Raw genomic sequence first — 23,244 nt, 5'->3', positions numbered from 1 at the left:
TTTAGTACTCTTGTAACTCTAGTAAAAGAGTGCTAAAATCTTGGGCAAATACTTGTAGCAGCTGAGTTGTTTTGTAAAATGGGACTGGTTGTTCCTTTCCTTTAGTAATTTTGAAATAGTCTGATCCTGCAAAGTGTCAAGTGTGCTGAACTCCAGCTGCTCTTGGAGAACCTGTACCAGTCATGTTGAGGATTGTGCTCCCATATTGAAACAAATTTTTCTTCTTTGGGTCTCCTTTTACTCCAAACCCAAAAATACTTGTTACCTTCTGATTCCTATTACTTTCCTGATCTACTGGCAATTTGCAGATACCACTTCAGTATTATTCAGAGAAAATGAGACCAACTGCAGTTAGATAATGAGCTGTCTCATAAAACACTGGAAAAGCTAACAGGGAATTTTTTTCTCTCTCTAAACCTTCTGAATGTTTCATCAGTTATGACAGACATTAAGCAAAACATAACCAAAAATATTCATAAACTCAGAGTCAATTTGGATGGAGAATAATCTGAAGCTTGTCCAAATACTGGCAAAGATGTGCCAGAAATGGGAGGAAAAGAGCAGGAGGGTTTTATTTTTTATTTTATATCAAGTAAAGCTGGACAGAAGGATCCTCTGGCCATCACCCACTCCGCTTCTAAACAGCAGGCATGACCAACAGTATCTGTAAATTCTTTTGTGCTCTGACCCCTTCCTTGCCCTTCAAAGGTAAAATTTATGTTATTTCCGTTTTTTTTTAAAAAAATATTATCTTGTTCCATCATTTTTAACAGAATTCCTGTTATTCAAGACCTGGCCACAAATGTCTTGTCACTTCGTATCGGTCAGTCTATAGGATTCCTCTTGGTTTGTATACTGGGAATTGAAATACTAGTAAGTATTTTATCCATATGTATCAACAGGGTATCTCATTTCTAGCATTCTAACTCTTTGAGAAAAGAATGTGTCTGATTTTCAGTCTTCTGTTGGATTTTTTTTTTTTTTTTTAATTAGGTCTTCAGCTTTTTCAACCGCTCTGCACTTACTGTTGGTCTTCTTGTTTTTGCTGGCTGGCCAGTGATCACACAGCTCTGGGTTCAAGCAAAGGTACTGTTTTGCTTTGCTTAAGCAGAGCATTTGAAACTGTGAACAGATGAATTACATCTTAGGATGTTGGAACTGGTCTCTTTGGAATGCTGCTTTAGGTTCCTGTTCAATTTATGCTTTTACTCTGATCCTGTCATGAGCAGCATGTAGCAAAGCAAGGAAATTTAGTATGATCTGGAGAGGTCTGTAATACAACATAGATAATAAGACTGCTTAAGAATTTTGGGGTAGCTATGAATTAGCTATCAGTTTTCTGTTGTTAATAACAAAAAAATGCTTGACTTAATCATATGAAGTGCACATCATTTATCAAACTGTCACAATAACAATAATGTTGACATGTGCAATTGGTCACCATTTAAGTAATATGATCATTTATTAAAAAAAGAAAAAAAAATTGAGGATAACTGAAAAATGCTTGTCAATTCATCATTGTCTGCAGTCAGCTTTCTGTACTGTTTTTCCCAGGGAAAAAGCTCCATTTTCGTAGATATGGATGAGAAGTGGCACAATCTTTAAGATATTTAATATGATTTAATTTCTTCCATTAGTTTATTCAAACATCTCTTTTTTCATGGAATACCTAAAACCTAGGGTTCTGGGGTGAAAAAAAAAGAGGGAGTCAAGTTGCTAAGTCTTGTTCTGCAGAAACTGTCGAAGGGGAGGCTTGTATTTGTTTACTTACAATTTTGTTATAGTTGAGTAATCAAGTAACTTGTCTTAAAGCTGGGTATGCACAGAAGATGTTTTGCAGCACTGAAATTTCCTTTCAGGAATGCCAGTTTGACTTGAGCTTGAAAACTTTAAATGATCTAGCTCTTAATGTTTTTATTTAACTAAAATACCTGGGATAATGGTTTGAGGTTTTTTTTTCCTCCTGGCAAAGGGTTTAGAGAACTGCTTAGATGATTATAGTGGTTAAATCAAATGGCACACAGATTCAAAGACTGGAAAATGTTACCATATTCTCAGAGTATTCTCTCTCAATGCTGATTAGTTAACTGCTGCAATCTTCTGAGGACATTAGTTTTATGTCTTTCTTCTGTTAGGTCACTCATCAGATTTCTGGCCCCTGCAATGTGTGTGAAGGCCACACTTTGAGAAAGTGCTTACAAGTGTAAACTTAGCTTAATTATCATTGCCTTTGATGGGATTTTGACAGCTGTGTAAATGAGATTCTTTTCTGTATTAAATTGAAGTGCTGTAATATCAATGATCCCTTTTTTAGTTAATTTTACTCTTGAGAGATGCGGGGGTTTTTGCTCGTGGGAGATGCAAGTAGCCATTAGTAGTTCACTGAATATTTCTTTATTATTAGACCATTATTTGTTCACATGATCTCAAAAAAATCCCATTTGTTTTTCTTTTTTTTTAGACAAGAGCATTGATCTGGACTCTTCTGTGTGTGCTCCTTGCAATATTTCCATTAATGCCTGTTGTAGGAAGAGAACCAAACATTCCTCTGGTGTAAGAATCTCATTTTGTTCTTTAAACTTTTTATTTCCCTCTTTGATATTCAAAATTGAGGCTGTCTTTTTATATGTGTGAGGAATTGTATTATTGAAAGCTGTCTGAGACAGGCGTTGAAATTCAGAATTTAAATAACATGATTATAGAGACCTCTGTTACTCACTAATGTGAATGAGGATAGACTTTTAATTCTTTTGCCACATCCATTTGGTCTTTGTGTTAATCTGTAATTTCTTGTCAACGGAAAGATTTCTCACAACACAAAAATTTGCACATTTTACATAAAAATAAAGGTCCTCATTAAAGGAGGAGCTTCACTGGGGTGCAAACCTGGTAAATAGCGCTGACATGTGAATAAGAACATTTAGTCAAAAGCAATTTATTTTTGATACCATCTTTCTGAATTTGTCCATCTAATTTTGAATAATCTATCTTTGAATAACACTCTGTACCTAATGAGATATTCAGGGAAATAGAACAAACAGGATAGGCAGAGCTCTCTTCTTCCTCAGTGTCTCCTTTGTCTCTTCTTTTTCCACTTCTACTTCTCCGTTTTGAGTTTTCCTTTATGGTGTTGCTTGTCTGATTTTTAACAGTTATTGATTTACATTTTCTTCTAGTGCATCTTTGTCATCTCTCCTTCTCCTCTTGTGAGCTACTCTTTGATCATACATACTCTCTCTCATATCTGGATGCAATCCAGGTGGTTGGCCTGAAGGGTTAGGCTTGTGGTGTCATTGTATTTACTGTCGATAGAGACTTGAATTGAATGGACTGCAATGGCTCCTGCTGTCTGCAGAAGATACTGTGCCCCACCAGAGCCAGGGTGCCTGATCCTCAGTGAAATATGGGATTTGAGCAGTAATATATGATTGCAGGTAGAGTTATGAGCCCAGATATTTCCAAGATTATTGACATTCTGCCTAATTTTTTTCGCTGTGTTTTAAATCCATCTGTTGAAAACCCTTCTTAGTCTCGATCCTTGGGCACATTACAAATATTCAAGACAGATTTGCTTTGGCTGTATTACAGCTTCTCAGCTGTATATACACATATATGTATTTCTGCTGGTCCAAACTGAGGTTTTTCTATTCTTTAGAACATTTGTGCACAGCTTAGAAATCACAATAGAATTAAAATACCTTCAGATCTTCCTCCCTGACATTTCTCTATATTCACCTTGCCCAGGCTTTCTGTTTTTTCTTCTAATGAAACATTGCACCTCTGAAACACTTTGTGCTTGTCTGAATCTTTTCAAGGGAGTTTTGAAGCTGAAAAAGATTGAAGCAACAATTAAAAATATATGTATATGTGACACTTCTAGATGTTGAAGATAGGTTGATGCTGGGAGAGAAGATACAGGAGGGAGAAATCAGAGTGCCATTGAGAAACAGGTGCATCTGTTCTTGAGCAGTGGCACTATGTGTCAGGTTAGAGCTTCTCAGCACATTAATAAAACTTGTATGGTAGGAACAGGGAGCTCCTGACTCAGCTCAGTCATAAAAAAGAAGTATATAGGAGGTGGAAGCAGGGTCAGATGATCCAGTAGGAGCCTAGAGACACTGTCTGAGTATGCAGGATAGTTTAGGAAAGCCAAAGCTCTCCTGGGGTTGAATCTGGTATGGGAAGTAAAGTGCAACAAGACAGCGTACAGCAGCAAAAAAAAGACTTTTGATTATATTTGCTGGAATTTTATTGTTCTTTTGTTTGCTTTTGCAGAATAGCAGCTGGTTTGCTGACCCTCTTGATCTCTTGCTTCTCATTGGCAAATAAGTACAGAAATAATGAAGATCTGAAAGTATATTTTTATCAGGTCAGTTGCTACTTTTCAGTAATTCTCAAATTTTTACATGCAAATTTTTACTTACTTTCTAAGAACATGTTCCTATCAAGGCCACAATTTTCAAGAAGAAAGTTATTGTTTCTAAGAGTTTCCCCCTTGACTATTTCAAGAGAACCATGTGCACGTGTGTAAGTACCATCATGCTGTGTTCCCAAAAGCCCATCCTGTGTATATTGATTGATATATAGATGTGTGTACATATTTTGATGCTTTGCTTGGAGAGCTTGAGAGTTTGTCCTGTCTTTGGTCTGTGTACATAAGTTCTAGTGACCTTTGCAGTAGTTGCATGTGCACACTAAGGACAGGCTTGCTGGTTCAAGGGGCTGAACCAGTTCCAGTTTTTTGCTGTAGAATAACAGTGTGAGACTGATACTAAGCTGGCTTTCCATTGGTTAAGTCTTTCAGATGAAAGATAAGATTTTTATTTCTTTATAGCTTCATTAAATAAGTAGATTTTTTCAGAGTAGCTGCTAATTAAGTTCTAGAGAGCTTTAACATTCTAATAATAGCTTACATGCCTGCTGTCCTCTTTTTTTTTTTTTTTCCTTTTCTACTCATTACAAGATAATGGTTTTATTTCAGGACCAGCTTTATTAGTTATGACTTTGTGTGTCCTGGAGTTTCTTACTGAGCTAAGCTATGCATTCATTATATCAGTGATTTAAGTATAGAGCTCAAATTGGTTGAAAGGAGGAGGGGAAACAGTAATGAATAGTTAAAATGCCTTTACCTGAGCATGAAGGCATGTAAAATGTGGTAGTGTTTTCTCTGAACTTTCACAGCTTACATGTAGAAAAGATATGTCAGTTCTTTTCCTAAGCATTTAGAACATGTATTTCCAGTATAGAATCGGCAATGGATTTCTCACCGGAGTGCCTGAAAACAGCTTGCACTGGATGAAGGAGTGAGGGAGCAGCTGGTTGGGCAACTAGCTAACTCAACGCAGCACACAACTGCTGCAACATCTCGTGTGGTGTAACTTCGTGGAGGAGCTCAAACGTTAAGATGATGAAGAAATAGATCTGTAGTAAAAAAGTAATGCCAGAGTACTCTTAGGCAAACTTAGAGAATCAGGAAATTCACTCACAGAGGCCTGAGGTACTTAAGTAGATGAAAATGTTCCACCTTCTTGTTCAGAAAGTAATGTCTTAATTTTTCTCCCAACGTTTAAGAAGATCATAAAGTTCCTCAAATTACCCCTTAATCGGAAGATACTTTACAACAGTGACATCTAATTACTAGTCTCTATTAGACTTTTGTTTCAGCACCTTACTTGGGAATGGAAAACATGGGATCCACCATTCACACTTTGGGTAAGGGAAGGATTGAGAGGTGAGAAAAGGACATTACAGAGGCATTATACATGTTTCTAAATAAATACCTTGTTTTGAGGTTAGGTTGCATTTAGTTGCTTTGAAACGTACAGGAATACGAAAGGAAAATACTTGTCGGAATTTAAGTATTTCTAGGCAACAGAATTCCTTCATTCTCCTTGTATGTTTTCCTTTGAGTTGGACTTCTCAGTGGGAACAGGAAGGGGTAATTTTTAAAATGCTTGTTTAGAGCATTTGGAAATCCCGAGTTTTGATTTAAAACTCCCAGACAGTTTTAAGAGTGAGATGAGTCCCCTAGTCAAAGGAAACATACCTATTTTGCAGTGACAGACAGTAATCAGGGCACTGACATGCATATGCATAAGTGCACTCAATCAGGTTCTTGCTTTGCATTTGTCAAGGGGTTTTGTAAAAGCAGGTTTTTGCAGCTCCCCCACAGGTGGTGTTTGGAGGCAGTCATTGAAGGTTATGCTTTCCTCTCATAATATTGTTCCTTCCTAGAGAGGAAACTAAGATTGTTTCTTTGATGTTTCTTCATTTTGGGGAATGAGAAGATAGATGAATTCGCTGTAGGTCTTTCTTCTCTGTGTTCCACTTTTTTCCAAGTATTGACTGAAGTAGAAGATGCAGTGTCCCTTACTCCTATGGTTTTTCTTGGGGATTTCCTTAACTGCTCTGCTAATACCTTTTATAGGTTCAGCTCTGACTAAAAGCCTTTGAATTACATAGTGGAAAAGGAATGGCTGGAGAGTCTAGCTGGTTTTGTGTATTTTTTTCCATTAGCAAAATGGAAGTTCTATTGTTCTGGCCAAACTTTTTTGCTGCTTTGATCAGGATCCCATGACTTCTTTTTTTTTTGGTTGGTTTTTTGTGGGTTGTTTTTTTTTTTAAATAATTTTTCTCTTTGTTTTGGTGGTGTCTGTGTGCAAGAACCCTCTTTTAAATCTTTCATTTTACCTCAACTCAATTTTTTGCATCTGCTGATTTGGGATGAGATGCATTTTCTTACAAGAAATAAGATAATATTTCATAAAGGCTCAAGTAGTTCTTATTTGCCTGAGTTGTTCTTCACAAATTATTTTGAAATTACATCTGAATAAAGACACTTCTCTTTTCAGTTCTCTTCCTATTTCAATCACACAAAGAAAGGGATTCAGCATAGCTTAGGCTTTTTGTCATGCTTATGATGAACTTTTTCTCTTCTGAAGAAAACTTTGTTCTTTTTTGTCCAAGTGAGCTTCCTTTTTCATCTGGGAATTAGCCTGTAGTGAAAATATCATGCCTTGTAAGGAACAAAGCTTGTTCCATTACAGTAATTGCTCTACTTTTGGTCAAAAAGAAACCTGAGCTGGCAGATACCATCAGAGCAGGTGAAAAACCTGCCAGTTTCTTCATAGAAAAGATAATTCCCTCTGATGTGGTCCTGAACTGTGTTATTTTTGTGTTGGTTTCTCCATGGATGGGACAGAGTGTACACCTTAACAAACACCTGTATGAATCTAAGAGGCCACTTACAAGCTGCTCATTTATTCACTGTTTTTTGTGCATACACACTGTAGATTTTCAACATAGGTGTTAGCCTTAAAGTAACAAAAAAATCTTAGACAAGAAAACAGCATGATCAAAAAGATTTTTCATTAAAACTATCTAAATGTGTAAATAGAGACATTTTTAAAGTAAAAATACAAGCTTGAGTAACTTCATAGGGTTACTTTTACATTTCTGTTACAAAAACTTCCGTTATGTTTAGACCTAATTTTGAAGTTTTGATACATGTCACTGCTGGAGGTAGAAGGTACTAGTTACACCCTCACCATTTTTGAAAACTGCCAGCAGTTTGTCAGCTTTTCTTTTGAGATCATTAAAGAGGGAATAACATTTTTTTACTGAATTTTGTTTGCTGTGGCAAGAAATTGCCTTTTGGTTAATTATCCTTCTGTCTTCTAGTGAAGTGGGTGTCGGTCTCTTCTCCCAAGTAACAAGTGATAGGACAAGAGGAAACGGCCTTAAGTCGCACCATGGGAGATTTAGATTGAATATTAGGAAAAAAATTGTTCACAGAAAGGGTTGTCAGGCATTGGAACAGGCTGCCTGGGGAAGTGGAGAAGTCTCCACCCCTGGAGGTATTTAAAAGACATGTAAATGTGGCACTTAGGGACATAGTTTAGTGGTGGAGTTGGCAATGCTGTTAGTTAGGCTCACTGATTTAAACCTAAGCAAACGTAAACAATTCTTTGATTCTATGATCTCTGAGAGGTCACCAAGGCTTCAGGAATGATGAATACAGGAGTCATTCATAATCCATCAGTAGGCTGCTGCAGTGCTACTGTACAACTTAATTTTTTTGTTGGAGAGAGCACCAGTTTCTCTCTGCCAGCAGTTCCATGGGTGATGTCCAGTTTTTGCTGCACTACTGAAAACACTGCTGTTTCCATTGCTTGATGATGTCGGGCCAAGTTATTATTCCTAGGAGGCTTGAACTTCATGTGTGTCCAAGGTGATCAGTTTATTAGTTTTCTCCTCTAAATTAGAATTATAGAATCATTTTGGTTGGAAAAAACCTGTAAGATTGAGTCCAACCATTAACCTAATGCTGCCAAGATCACCGCTAAACCATGTCCCTAAGTATAACATATACACATCTTTTGAATAGGAGGAGAAGTAAACAGAAGGAATCCATGTCATATTGTTGGAACCAGGGGAAGGAAGGGTCTTTTCAACTAACCTTGTACCCAGCTAATGATGCTGGTTCTTCTACCATTATGCCTGTGGGTTGTTTCCATGATATATGCTTAGGAAAACTCCCAGACAGAGCTGCTGGCAGTATCGGGACTGCAGGTGTCATCCTTGGTTTCCCCATTCTAGCTGTGACCTACGGATGAGTGTGTCTCAGAGACCTGCTCTTAAGCTGTTCAAAAATAATCTCTGAGCTTCAGAGAAGGTTGTGAAGGATGAAGGAAGACAGTTTCTTAGCTGTTTGTTAGCTGTTTCCATCTCCATGTTCTTTCTACTCTGTTCGACAGAGATGTTAGTAAAAGCCAAGAGCAGTTTGAACATTATTTAAACTGTTTACACAGGATTCTTAAAAGCAGATGCAGAGCCCTTCCGTGGACACTGGTATAGATCTTGCAGCAGTACACTGTGTTTACTAATGTGCCCAGGTCATCACAAGTCTTCCAAGGCACAAGATATGTTATGGGACATGACACAAAGTGAGTGCAAAGTGACTGCACCAGTGTCTAGGGGGATAACAGAGGGATTACCAGAGCTCGTGACACTAAAAGAACTTGAAAAGATGTATCAAAGGCCTGAATACAGCAAAAGTATCCAAAATTAACATCAGAGGTCTAAAGAGTCCAATTCCCTGTGCTTTTGGATGTCTACTGTTTTGACCTTGGTTATTGATGTCACAGAGAAATACCAGGTACGTGTTCTTGTGGCCTCAAATTAAATAGAAGCAGCAGATATTGAGCACCTGTGAGACTGGCCAAAAATGAATGCTGACTGCTAAGTGTATCCTCTGGGCTGATACCTAGGTATCACTTCGTCTAGCAGAAAAATAGCAACTATTCATACGGCAAAAAGTGATGGATGTGAACACTGGGTAGTTGCTGCACACTGAAAAAGCCACAACAGCAATTACGTCTTGTAATGCAGTTTTAAAGCACATGTTTGTGAAGTACTGTGCATGCTTGATTTGCCTTTTAGTGGAACTGCAGAGTTGTGAATAAATAGCAGTAATTGAAAACTTGGCTCAAGCATTTTCTTGCATAATTGTCACCTTTCAAAAGTAACTGACTCATGAGGTAATTTTCCTGAGGTTTTTTGCATGTACTTGGTGACTGAATGGTGTCTCTTGAATTAGTCAAGGAAAAAACCCTCTTCAGCTTCCCTGCTTCTCCAAGGCACAGGGCTCTGCTTGGCTCAAACAATTTAATTGGAGGGGGGAAAAAAAGCTTCTTTCCATCCCTTAATCCAATCTCTTCTGCTGCTGCTTCTCTTCTTACTGGAGCAGTTTTGCCCATGCAAAGCTCTTGCCTTAAGTACCCTTCCCCTTTGCCCTGTACCTGATACTGCAGCAGAGCCAGAGATTCTGCTTGTTCTTGGTGGTGTTTTTTTGAGGACAAGTGCACCTTTAAAAGTTGGGGGCATATGCTTTCTGTGGTTTGCATGAGTGTTTAAGTAGTTACTCTTGACAAAGAGCATGTCATGTCAAATCAGTGATCCAAGGTCCTTGTGTATGCTATTTTAAAGTAGCACAAATAAATAATAATAAGCATACTAATAAAAATAAACTAGAAGGAAGTTTTAAAAAGCTCATAATTGTAAACTATAAAGAGTTAGAAATTCTTAACACTGCATATCAGACTTCCTGTTCTTAAGGTGATCCAGAAGAGGTGTTTATGCAACTCTAAAGCATATTTATGTATTTAGTATGGGATGGAAGAGATCTATACATTAATGTTGTGTTTCATTTCTTCTTTCTAGATGTTGAGTATTGCTCTTTCAACATATGTTGTGAGCAGTACTCATGACAGTCTTAAGAAAAAACTGGGATTGCCTGTATTGAATCAAATTATTAGCTGGATGATTCTAGGTAAGAAAATCTTCCCTCTCAAACTTCTATCTGACAGTTTGCAGAGTCTAGGGTTGGATGGGGGATGATGTTGCTTTTTCATTACCATTTTACTTTCCTTTATTTGACTCCCAATAGTTCCTCTGTGTGTTTGCTTTCCTAAGTGAGTTTTTTTGAGGAATGTGTTAGTCTTCTAAAATTTTACTCCTTTGTATGTTTGTGATAAATTGCAAATACCTTTGATTTACAAGTAGCTTTATCTTTTGAGTATACAGAATATCTTGAAGACCCCTTTTAGAGATGGAATGGTATAAATTCTCTTTTTGTTTCACTTGGAGCATAAGCATATTTTCATTTGGAGATAAGGGTGATCTGAGATGTTCTGCAAGCAATCCAGTTAAGCATAGGGAAATGAGGAAAGATTGTTGCTGTGTTTCAAGGCAAACTTGAAGTTGCAGCTGATGGGAGAGACTCTTGGGGTGTGGAAGTGGTTTTGAGAGCTACCTTGAAAAATACTTGTGAAATAATGATGCTAGTGTATGATTGATATCTTTTAGAGCCTAGTTATTAAAGAAAAAAGCAACTCACAAGTCCATGGATTTTTCACCTCTCCAATGAAAATCTTAATATGATTAAACAGAGCAAATGTAATTGTCACTGGGGTTGTGGAATACAGTAAAGCAATATCTTTCATATTTCAGCTATAAAATAATTTCTGTAGGGCTCCAGTAGAAAATGCTAAGCATAGTTTATCCCTGAGTGATCTGAAATATGGGATTTGTTTTAGAGCTAAATGTATCCCATGCACAGTTTGATAGCAGCTCTTTGCTAGAAGTCAAGATCAGGAGTTTAAACATAACTTAATTGAAGAATTATGACCAACATTGTCTAGTTGCTGGATGTCTTGTATGTTCCTGTACTGGTGACATTGTTTTAACTTAAGCAGATCTTGTCAGTTTTAGCAATCCTGCTTCTGTTTGAGCAAACGGATTCAAGATTAATGCCAGTGATTGTGATCAGTGTGTGTATAGGCAATGCTTCCTTAGTAGCGTGGTTTTCTTTGGAGCATTTTCCTTTCCATCATGCTTTCCTAACCTTTTGAAGCCTGCTAAGCTAAATGGGGATCTCTGTGTGGATGAATTTCTTGCAGTTGTAAAGTCAATGAAATCAATGAAGTCCTGCTTGGCTTGCTGGAGCAGGAATTGAGCATAAAGGTTATATTTCTCTCCTGTGTAAGGATGAAAGAGAAACATTTTTCATCTAAGAGATGATTCAGTCAGAGAGGTTTGGAGTTATGAGAAAAAAGTATATTAGAAATTCTCTTTGCTGTGGGTGATGATAAAAATAAAACTTAACAGTGAAGTAAACTGTAGGTACCAAACAGTCTACTTGCTGCCGCAGTAGTATTGAATATTTTAGCAAAGTCTTTCATACTGGAAGTAATCTTTCTAACTGAATATGATATACAAGGTAGGAGCTTTGTGTACTTGCTGAAATTGCTTTCCATAATTAAACACAGAAGTAAGCAGGTAAAACACTAAGCCATCCAACATGTCCTCAACACTCTTCTTGGAAAGAAGTGCCTTGACATTGCCATAACCACAACTAGCCCTTGCCTTGTTCCTAGTGTGTACCACAAATTAAGGTACCAAAGTCAACTGTAGCTTTTCCAAGGTTGATGGTATTACAGGTGGTCAAACTCCTCTTCATCTTTTTGCTTACTTGTGGAAGAATAGCACTGTTACTTACTGAACTCTGATTTTACAACTTTCTGTGTATTTATAGAACCAGAAACACAGTTATCAGTATTTATTCATAATAACACTGATATTATTATCATGTCAGTACGATAATAAGACTTTTTGCCCTCTTCCCAGCTATTCGTTCTGATTAATATGAAGACTATTTTGTTTAAATTTTAACTTAGATCTAAAATTAATTATTTTTAAGAAAGAGTGATATTTGGAGAATCAGGCAAATGATTCATGATAGGTGGGTTCCTGCAGATCTGTGTCCAACTGTTGCACCATATGATTCATGTAGTGTATGTTAACCACTAACATAGAGGTAAAACGGTAAGGTATAAAGTTAATCCAGCTGCTACCCATGTTCTTCAGAACCATCTTTGTATTAGCAATATTTCTAAATTTATATTATATCTTAAAATTTTCATCAGTGGAAAACCTGTATGTCTTTTTCTGGTTAATATCTGATGTGTCACATCAGAGATGGAAGGGAAAGGCTAATTATCACCTACCAGCCACTCATCTGTTCTCATCTATGATTGCACTCAGAGAGTGTTGCACATCTATGTTGAGTGTCATTCACAGAGGCCACTTGCCATGCTGAATTTACTTCCAACTGTTCTGACTTGCAGTGAGGTCCCTGGAGTTCCTCCTTGAGTCAGGCCTTCTGGAGCATCCTTGAAGTCACTTATTCTGTAATTGTAGCAGTGGCCAAGGCTGAAAGCCAGGAAATAAAACATACTGACCCACAGGATTTAGAAACCGCCTCATTTCTCTTTCATTGATTTGTTTACTGTAAATACTCATGTATACTTTGATTATAATAGTAAGGGAGCACTTTCCATATATTATAGTTTTATTCTGTTCCTTAGAGTGATTATTAATTATGACTTACTGTTGATGCAGCCTTTGAATGATTCAATAATGTGAGGGTACTATACTGCAATGAAGAATCACATGAATGTTATTTGTCAGCATACTTCTTTATAAACATACAATTTTCATATAAAAAAAGATTGTGTTTAAAGATTAAATCACAGCAATGCTTTTCCTTCTCCCTTTCCTTAAAGCACTGGCCACTTTTCCTCCGTTTTTCTTCCTCTTTACTTGCTGTTGCAGTGTCCCATTTCCTCTCTTCCCAGTTGTCCTCACCTCCTGCAAACTGTTGGTCCCTATTCTGACCTACAGAGGTTTCCCAGCTAGAGGAGTCTCTTTAGGGGCAGCATGGACTCTGCTAACAAGTGTTGACTGGGCAGCTGAGCCATGTGCTGCACTAAGGTGTGACATGCTACTCTTAAGACCTCACATCTGCATTAGAGAAATGCATTATAAGTTGAAGGCAAGAGGTGTGAATCATGACAGATATGTCCCTTGTAGGTCTTTAAATACTCCTGTTTTAAAACTTTCAAGTAGAGAAGCTAATAAGTTGATGGTTTCTATATCTTTATTACCAGTATTTTCAGTTGCATCTCAGAATGTGGCAGGTTTCCTAATCTAATTACAAAGAATAGAGGGCCAGATTGGATGGAGCTCTGAGCAACCTGGTCTACTGGAAGGTGTCCCTGCCCATGGGGGGTTGGAACTAGATGATTTTTAAAGTCCTTTGCAACCCAAGCTGTTCTATGACTCTAATCCAATGGAGCAGTGGCTCTGTCACTGCAGTTTTCAAGCTGCCAGAAGTCCTCAGGGCCATGGTAAGGGGCTCTCAGAGGAGTATTAAACAGTCAGGTTTGACTGGTTTTTAGGGTAGTACTTCTGCATTTTCTTACGGACCTATTAATATCAGTTCATGAGAATTATAAAGGCTGTGAGGTAGAAAGACAGGGAATTAAAATTATAGAGAACTAAAATGACTTTTGATAATTGTGAAGTGTTCCAAACATTGGTTTTTCTTTAGCTAAAGTGACTTCAGAAAATAGAGGATCATATATGACCCGTATTGAATTTCTGTACATGAAATGTCAAGATTTGAAGAGTATTACTTTTCTACCAAGGAGGAAGTGTTCTGCATGTTATGACTGACACATCTCTTCTTATTGTTGCAGTTTCTTCCCCAGTGTTGCTGTTACTGAGCCCCACGTTTCTCTTTCAGCGACTGTTCAGCATATTGCTCTCCCTGATGTCCACCTACCTGCTCCTCAGCACAGGGTACTTCATTCCTACTCTGTTTGGATTGGTTTTACATATAAAATCCAGGGCTGTATGTGAAGCTGCTTCATCTCATGCACAGTTCTGTTAGAGGTGTAACGTTTGCTTCCAACTGTAGTCTCACCATTTATCTCCTTGTTTAGTTTACTAAATAAAATTTCTGGGGAACTTCCATATTCCTGCTTGTATTATAAACACTAGTTTGTTGACATTCCTTTCAACTAGACAAAGCAGTGGCTAGAAGGGTATGTATTCAAGCCATCTTGCAGTAAAATAAGAAAGTCTGGTTTAGTTTATGTCCTTTGTTGTTTTGACATGTGGTTTTCTGCTTGCAAACAAAAGGAAATAGCTTCTCTCCTGGCTGCTCAGCACTGGTGTCTAGTTAGGCTTAAATGATGTGGGACAGGAAACAGGTAGTCCCAAAATGAGGGAAAATTTTATTCTGAGAGATTTTTGTGGAAATAATTTTTTTTCAAAGGAATGCTTGTTCCCATGAAGACTAGGTCTTGCTTCTTTTTGGATAAAAGTCAACTCCTCTGATGTTTTAAATGAAGAAAACACTATGTCAGCCCACCCTTTCTCTTCTTTCAGACTTGGTAGCTCTTAAGAGCATAATTAATGGGGAGTATAGGAACCATTCTTTCCGCTTTCCCTCCCACTTATCCTCTGGATTTAATTACACTGGAAAATTAAGTGGAATTAAATATCTTGCAGCAGACATTTTGCAATAGCTGCCTCCTGTGGATACTTTCATTTTGGTTGAAGCATCTCTTTTTTTCTTTTATCTTCTGCCTCCCCTTCCTCCCACTTCCCCATTAAGATTTTGATCCTAATGTTACTCCTGACTGCACACACATTCTTACACTCAACTTCTTAGCCTATGCTGGCTACTGGATAAAGCATGAATGTTGTTCCCTCTGAAGCTGGCAATCACCCTCTTTGTATTTTAGCCCTGCACCAGACCACGTAAACATTGACAGTTCTGACAGTTCTCTGCTGTCTTCCTACAATGTCCAAATAGACCAGAAAATTTTGGAATAAGTCTTAAGAAAGCAAACAAAAGGCAAAGTACTTGGTGCCAAAAGTATCCAGTGTTTCTCTCCTCAGGGTGCTCTTATACCATGTACTGATAACCCAGAACACTGTCCGGGTAATTACAGCACCTCTCTAGGTGCAGTCAGTGGAAGTATTGAAGCCAGCTGAAGAGCATGGTTACATACAACCAGTTGTCACTGACTCAGTTGAGGGCATTTAATTTGTAGGCATTATGAGGATTGTAGGTACTTCTGTTTACTGACAACCCAGCTGTTGTTGTCTTCATGTTTAACATCTTGTCATTCTGGTAATTAAAACAGAAATATCTATTCAAAATTTTTTGTTCCTGCTTGAAACTGCTCTGTAGCTGCACTAGTGGGGAGCCCAAGAGGAACAATACTAAGATTAACTGCAATGATTTTCTTATTTTCAGACAAACAAGTGTGTGTCTAAGGAGGAAAAAAATAAAAAGGAAAACATTTACAATCTTGTCAGTATTATTATCATAGTCAGTGTTAGTATTACAATTTTATCCTCAAAGAAAAAATTGAGATGTACCATGAAGTTCAACAGAGATGTAGAGGGCAAGGAGAAACTAAATATTATCCGATTACAGTCTACACCACTATGTTATCTGTGGGTTTTAATGTCTCACGTAAGTGCACTCATACTTTGCTATTTGAGTGCTGTAGGAGCCAGAAGTACTCCTCTGAGATTGAGAGTGGAGCTAGAACAGTTTAGTGGCCATGGTTATAGTGTGACTTGGGGCTGCTGTTGTGAAGGATTGGTATATAGTGCTATAGTGGTATATTTCAGTTCAGTGAAATGTAATGCTCTTTTTAGTATACACATGCCTCTTTCCTTGGAACATCTCTCCTCAACAGAGTACTATCTTTTAGTATACAGATGCCTCTCTCTTCTCTCAGAACTAGAATGAGTTTGTGTGATTAGGTCCTAAAGAGATACAATGTAGAGTTGCTGTCTAAGTTGGACTGTAACCCCTCAGTTCCAAGTAGCTCTTGTTACAAAATTTTCCATTTTGCAGAAAATGAATGTCAAATGTGATTCTTTTTCTTCTGCTTCTTTTAAACTTTATTCCAGTTTTGTTAGAATTAAAAAGGGTGCTCATACAATGTTGTGGCAGCCATCAAATAAGAAAATGGGTGCAAAACACAACAAAGCTGAAGCAACCTCTATTTCTCATACTTTTACTGTTTAATTATTGTATGACCTTAAAATTCAACCAACCAACTGTGGGTACTCAGAAATGGGGAGAGAAGGGAGAGAGTACCACTAGGTCTTGGTATAGTCTTTGTGTGAAGAAAAAAGAAAAGAAACATGTCAGCATTTGATGTTTAGTTGTTAGTGACTGCATTTACTGTGATTATTACGTTACTCTTCAGATATGAAGCTCTTTTTCCATTGGTGCTATTTGGTTTGATGTTTGTGTGGATAAATATGGAGCAAGAAGCACTGCAGCGCTATGGTCTTTCACTCAAACCAAAGGTAAGAGCTCTTGATAGATATATCAGGTTAAGTAACAGCTTTATCTTTTATTTTTTTCTTTTGAGAATGAAATAAATATTCTGAGTGGTTTTCAGACAGCAACACTTTGCATTTCTTTAAGTTTGGGAAGCCCTTATCAGCTGTTTCATGGACTAGGAATGTGACGTTGTAAGGAAGATTTGTACTTTATGTTATTGAAAATACTGCACATCAGAGCCATTTCTAGGAATGCAGGAAGACAGTTTGACTTAGTAAGACATAGTGGTATGTTTTGTAGGCTACAAAGCTCTGTTCATCAAGTATAGTCCTAATTCAGCATAAGGTACAGTAACTCTTTAGAGTAAGTACAATGTGACTGTACTTTTTTTATTCTGGTCACAGAGTCACGAGTGAGAGGCTGAAAAAAAATAATTTGATTTCTGAGAAGACACATAAGAAATATTAGAAATCTTCATTTGACTTTGTCCTACTCTTTGTTCAGGGATGGAGATTTTTCTCTGTTTAGACAAACAAGGAGCTGGAGACTAGCCTGGAACTAGCACCTTCTCAGATTTGCTTGGAGAGGGAGTTTTGTAATCAACACAACTTCTTTCACCTTAAAACTCAGTATATTGTCAACAATTTGCAAAGCCAATGCTGCTCATGCTGCAACGTAACTCTTTGGTTAGATCAAGGGTTTAACAAACTGTGGGTATGCCATTGTTTTGGTTAGATCCATGTTCTTGTTGCAGTTGTTTGGGTCCTTGGAGCCAGATAGGTGTGCAGCAGAGCTCTCTCCCACTCCTCCCAAATGAGCCCTCCTTGGTGCAGGTCACAGACAACCTGGTTACAGATGCATGGGAGTGGCCAGAGTCACTCGAAGAGAAGTGTTGTTACACATTTTTCCTCCCTTTTGCAGCTCATGATAATTAGGGAGATTAGAAGATTATTTTGCGATTGAAATCTGAACCAAGTCAATCATCGGAATGAACCTGACACATACTGTGTTTTTGTAGTGCTCTTACAGGGAAGACAGTTTTGAAATTTGAAAGAGAGCAGGTTTTACCAATTCAAGGCTGAATATCAGAAATAAAAACAGGAATCACTTTTTATTTATGCTACGTTTAGCTAGGATGAGGAGTGTGAGCGTGTTTTGTGGCATCTTAAGTGATAGAGATGCCATGATTGCAACTAAAGGTGTCTGGCATCTGTGGGATGGACTTTCTCTTCCATTCTAGAACCCCAGGCTATCTTTTGCATCTTGTAAAAAGACATCTGTGATGTTGGTCTGGTGTTCTCTTTGTTGTAAAATAAAATTCTATTAAAACAGTATTAAACAGTGATGAATGCTTTATTAATCAAATGTAAATGAAAAGAACATAGGTATGCTGTAATTTTTTATGTTATCACTTCCTGTATGTCAACATTCACTTAAAACTTTTGGTTTCAAGTGAAAGGAACAAAAATGCTTACCCATGCTTCATGTTTTAGGTTAGAAAAAATCATCAGCCTGTTAATATATGCTGCAAAGTAAATCTTGTGTTAGAGAATCTGGCTCAGTTCTCTGATGATGTGAGATTATTTTTAATTAAAACATTGTCCGTGTTGAATGCCTATTACTTGATTTTTTTCTTTTCCCTAGTGAAAAGCAGTTCACTGACCTCTTAAATTCCATGAAGATAACTTCTCTTCAGGTCAAATGATACTGTGCTGAGAACTGAGTAAAGGAGATGGAGAATATTTTAGTATTTTCATTCACAAAAGAAGTCAAATGAGGATAATTGCAGTCTTTTATTTCTGTAGGTCTTTATCTACATGCTCATGTGAGCAGTGGAAGTGTGTGTGTGTAGGAGGAATATTTATGATGATAAGTCTAAAGCATAGAAGTTCATTTTTAGTGTAGATAACAGCGGAAGCTCCACTGTTCATTTGATCATCTCACTTGTACAGTCTTTCTGGCAGATTCATTAATTCATTAAAGTATAATGAAAATATGGGAAAGGTTTTCAGTCCTCATTATAATACTCTAATAACAGATGATAGGGAAGTAGGTTTCCTTCTCATTCATTTCAGTAAAAATATGGTGGCTCTATCAAAATCCATTAGTTGATATTCAGTATTGATTTCTTCTGCTCTCTTTCCAGCTTGCTGTTTTCGACTTTGCCTATGCTGTGGATATAACTCAGTTTCGAGGGCTCCACCTAGATGATGTCCGGAGGTCCTTCTTCTTTGTATCCTTTTGCTGGTTGCTGCATTCTAGGGAAAAGATGGGTTTGTTTCAAAAAGACCTGTAATCAAAATCTGTAACCTGGTAGTCATTGGAAACAGAAGCTGGTAAAGATGATTTGACTCATTTTGCTCAAAAGGCAATGATCTTGTACATTATACTTTTTCATCAAGTAGTTAAAAATGCACTGTTTTGGAATCTGGTTCCTTGCCCACTTATAACCATTACACCTGAGGTAAACTTTCTTCTAAGGAATTGTTTTCAGTTTGCTTTTGTTTTATTACATTTTGGCTGGAGGGAACTCATTCACCTTCATGAATCAGTTGAAAAAGGTGATATTAAAGTTATTCTCATTTTTAACGTATGGCAGTGTGTTAGGAAGCAACTGTTAGGAAGCTGGCATGGGCCATGGCCAAGCAGATGAAACAAGAAAGAAAGTTCCTGCAGGCTCTTACTAAAACACATTCACAAAATCTGGCCTAGAATTATTTGTATTGCAAGTGGTTTCTGCTGTTAGAAGTGATATGGGCTTAGGAGGGAAGAGCTGTTCATTCACTAACATAGTTTGCATTGCTGTAGCTGAAACTGCAGCTGATATTTTTTTAATACTGTACAGACTTGATAGCATTGTAATTTTTCTCTTTCGTCATGGGACTGCAGTTAAGTGAGAGCTATTTGGCAGTGAGTATGATCAGTGGACAAGTAGGAGAAGAAACTGAGCCAGTCTAGAACATAGGGGTTTCTAGTGCAGGTGGATTATTGTAGTTGCGGAGGGAGTTGTTTCAATAGTGCTTCTTGCAAAAACAGACCTTACAGTTTGTCAAATAACCAAATCTGAGAGAGTGTATCACAGAAGCAGAGTCCACACTGTTTGACTTTGGAACTATGCTGTTGAACACTAGGAACCTGCAGCAGAGGAAGTATAACAGAAACCACTTTAAGAAGGCAGTTTAGTGCTAAGAAAGAAAGCAAAACAGTTTGCTAGATGCTGGATGTTTGTCTTTGCTTTAGAGTATACCTGAAAAAAGCAGAGACATCTTGCAGTAAATTTATCAGTTTCATTTGCTATTTTAACAAAAATAAACTTCTAGTAAAGCTATTGCTGTCTCTCAAATGCTAAAAATTAGCCAAAACAAAAAATCAAGCAATCCAATTGTATTTTTAAAGGTCCAGGACAGTACTACTTTAACACTTGAATGTAACTCTGCTGGTTTTGGCTGAGATAAAGTTAATTTTCTTCATAATAGCTAGTGTGAGGCTGTGTTTTGGATTTGTGCAGAGAATACTGTTGATAATACAGTGTTTACACAGAGTCAAGGCCTTTTCTGCTCCTCACACTGCCCCACCAGTGAGCACTACTTTAATTTAAAACACCTGAATGTATTTTGTTCAGCTCCTGAAAAGATAACCAATGTGCAGATCTCCTTTGCAGAGACCAGATATGATGCACTCCTGCTCAAAAGATGTTCTGGCTTTTTTTAATTTAAGTGCTGTTTAATGTTCAGAAATAGAGGTATTAGAGGAGAAACCTTTTCTGCTAGAGCAGTCATACTGCAACTGTGACCCTGCAAACAGTGTGTTTTAGGAGGAACTCAAGGTTCCTATATAGGACCCAGTAGTCAGCATTTGCTGACAGAATGTATAGCCTGGTCTTAGGGAAGAAGATTCAGATTGCTCATGCTTAGCATTTCGATTAGACCTATGTGCCACTGGTATTTTTTTGTTTGTTTTATTGCAGACCTGTTCTCCTTATAAATCTTAGCTGACAAAATTGTACTATTCTGTTAGACTGCTGTGTTACTAATCTTGAAGTTATGTGATACTCTTGGGAAGCATAATTTCTTCAGCTATGCTGACCTAATCCTTCCAAAATATGGCATGAGGAATCCCAACAATTCTACTGAACAGTTGGTAGCAAATTGTTTATGGAGAGACTTAAATGATCCAGTGCAGGAGCTATAACAGGAGCGAAAGGACCAGAGGGAGCCCTGGCAGCAGCAGCCATCCTCACTGACTAACCCTCTGCCTTATGCAAAAAAGCAGTTAAAAACTGTCCTTCAGCTGAAGCTGTGTGAGCTATAATGGGCTCCAATGAGCTCAGGAGATAGAAAAATGTCTTTCTTGGGCTCATATAGCAGTAAGTGTTGCATCTAGATGAAAAGGATAGGGTTTATCAGAAAACTTCCAGCTATACAGATATTGCTGGATTCGTCCTCCCTCCCTCAAGTGAGGAAAGAAATGGGCGTCCTGTGTTGCAATGGGTAGACTCAGCATAACCTTTGGACAACAAATCCATGGGAAGGATAGCATAGGAACCTTTAGTCTTGTTTAAGAGCCAACTACCTCTTCCATGGTCAGTTCTTCAATAAAACCGTCTCTTTTGGTGTGCAGAACACATGCATATGTCATTACTTTCTGCAAAAGCATGTGTGTTTGAATGCACAGTTGGGTTTGTGGTCCAGATATTTCCTATCTTGCCAGGTAGGGGCCCAAAAAGCCAGCTGCAGCTTTCTTACAGAGGCCAAAATACAGGCTCTAAGCCCTTACCCAGGCAGTCCCTGTCTTTTAAAATTGACATAGTCATTTGTGAAATCTAGGGTAGAGCTAGACAATACTTGGGATTTCTTAATGCAGTGTAAAGCTGTCATAGTGGGTCAGCTTCTTGTAATTTCATGATAGATTTTGAAAGTAAATTGGAATGAAGGAGGGGGAATGACGGTTTTATTTTACTGTAGCCATTTCTGTGGTGTATTGTCCTTAAATACATTTAGGTTTTCTTCATAGTGACAGCCTTTTTTGGCACAGGAAACATAGCTTCTATTAACAGGTAAATTTTGTTCATTGATTTGAGACACAGGATACAAAAAATTCTTCCTGCAGTTGACGTACTAAATATAAATTTAGTTAGCAAAAACAGGGCAGCAGAGTTAAAGCAATAGTCAGTGGAATGGTGATTATTTTGCTTCTACTCTCGGTGACATGTTCCCGAAGAGCTTGAGCTTTTTGGTTATGAGATTGTCTCAGTTCCATTAGAAGTTACTGACAGCATGAAGAGAGAGAGCTTGCTTGCTCACAAACAGCATGGCACCTCAAAAAACACAAGTAGAGAAAAAATTGTAGAGAAAGAAAATTGAGGCTGGCAGTCCCTGCTAATTTAATACTTCAGCAAGAGAAGAGAAAGTTGGAAACCTTGTTTAAGACAAATGTATATACACCCAGTGTGTTACAGGGTAACTAAATGCTCTATTTTTTAATGGAAAATGCCACTTCAAAGATATGTAATGTCTTTTTCATGTTTCTTTAGTTTTGATCCTGCTTCTGTCTATTGTTTCTTGACTGTGTTCAGTCCCTTCATGATGGGAAGCTTGCTTGTACTGAAGGTTAGTAATCTTACCTTAGTGAAATTATCTTAAAGAACTGTTGAATAAATAATATATAATGTTGTTACTTTGCAATTCACAAAAACACGTATGTGTATTTGAGCTTCATTGATGTGTAAAGCTTTCAGCCTTTGTAGTGTTTCTAAAAATAGATCATTCTATTTCTCAAAAGAGAGAAGCTAAAGTGTGTGGATGTATATTTTAACAGCATTAGGTCAGTATATTGTATCAAAATGGAAATCTCAAGTGTTGAAAAGACTTGATTCATTTTAAAAATTATAATCTTTTCCTTTAGCATAATATCTACAGAAATGTTGAGATTATAAATATATTATTAGCTTTAAATGTATTACATTAAGTACGGGCTTTGAATGTTCTACTGATTAGGTTGTCATTTTACAATGGATATTATTTTTTATATTTTTTAAATAATCTGTCAAAGATTGGATTGCATGCACTTCTTGCTTGCAGGCAAGGTGTGGGAGTTCTTTGCTAGCATTTGAGTAAAGAGTCTGCCAGAAGGGTGAAGGGAAACACTGACTTTTTGGGTTATTGCTAAAATAAGCAATATTTCCTGCCTCTGCCTTTCTGCTGCTTCTGTCCTGGAGAAAGCAGACTTAAACTACAGGTATACTGTTATATGGCAGGACACCAATAATGCAAACCTTCTGGATGCAAGAAATCAGGTTTTAGCAATGTGTTGCCATTGCTAACTTAAGGATTGCAAGTCAGCTTTGTAAAGAGCAAAAGGCACTGTTCATGTTTCTAACTTGTTTTTTTCTTAATTTACTGAACCATTTACATTTGTTTGACTTGGCTTCAGAGGGGCAGTGTGATCCTTGTCTTACTGAATGCATTCTATATTTAGACTTTTTTGTGGTTGAGATGAGATGAGATTGTCCTATTACACTTGGA

General features: G+C 37.5%; 1 protein-coding gene across 5 annotated transcripts in view; it reads left to right on the top strand.

The window, feature by feature from the left end:
* The window catches only part of PIGN (phosphatidylinositol glycan anchor biosynthesis class N), a 107,230-nt gene that overhangs the window by 69,667 nt on the left and 14,319 nt on the right, over positions 1–23,244 (top strand). For 3 of the 5 annotated variants that reach the window (XR_010432246.1, XM_064662438.1, XM_064662458.1), the window contains exons 16-25: positions 774–873; positions 994–1,086; positions 2,462–2,553; positions 4,276–4,369; positions 10,222–10,330; positions 14,100–14,202; positions 16,641–16,743; positions 18,867–18,953; positions 21,721–21,776; positions 22,254–22,329. Coding sequence is in view for 2 of the 5 variants with exons in the window: in XM_064662438.1 (XP_064518508.1) it covers positions 774–873; positions 994–1,086; positions 2,462–2,553; positions 4,276–4,369; positions 10,222–10,330; positions 14,100–14,202; positions 16,641–16,743; positions 18,867–18,953; positions 21,721–21,776; positions 22,254–22,329 (913 nt within the window). In the remaining 3 variants the exon portion in view is untranslated. The remainder of the gene's footprint in view (positions 1–773; positions 874–993; positions 1,087–2,461; positions 2,554–4,275; positions 4,370–10,221; positions 10,331–14,099; positions 14,203–16,640; positions 16,744–18,866; positions 18,954–21,720; positions 21,777–22,253; positions 22,330–23,244) is intronic. The other 2 variants (XR_010432248.1, XR_010432249.1) reach the window with 1 other exon arrangement.

This window comes from Pseudopipra pipra, chromosome 1 (assembly GCF_036250125.1).
Source record: "Pseudopipra pipra isolate bDixPip1 chromosome 1, bDixPip1.hap1, whole genome shotgun sequence".
Classification (NCBI taxonomy): Eukaryota; Metazoa; Chordata; class Aves; order Passeriformes; family Pipridae; genus Pseudopipra; species Pseudopipra pipra.
The sequence above is the reverse complement of the archived record's forward strand: the minus strand, read 5'-3'. Positions and strand labels throughout refer to the sequence as shown.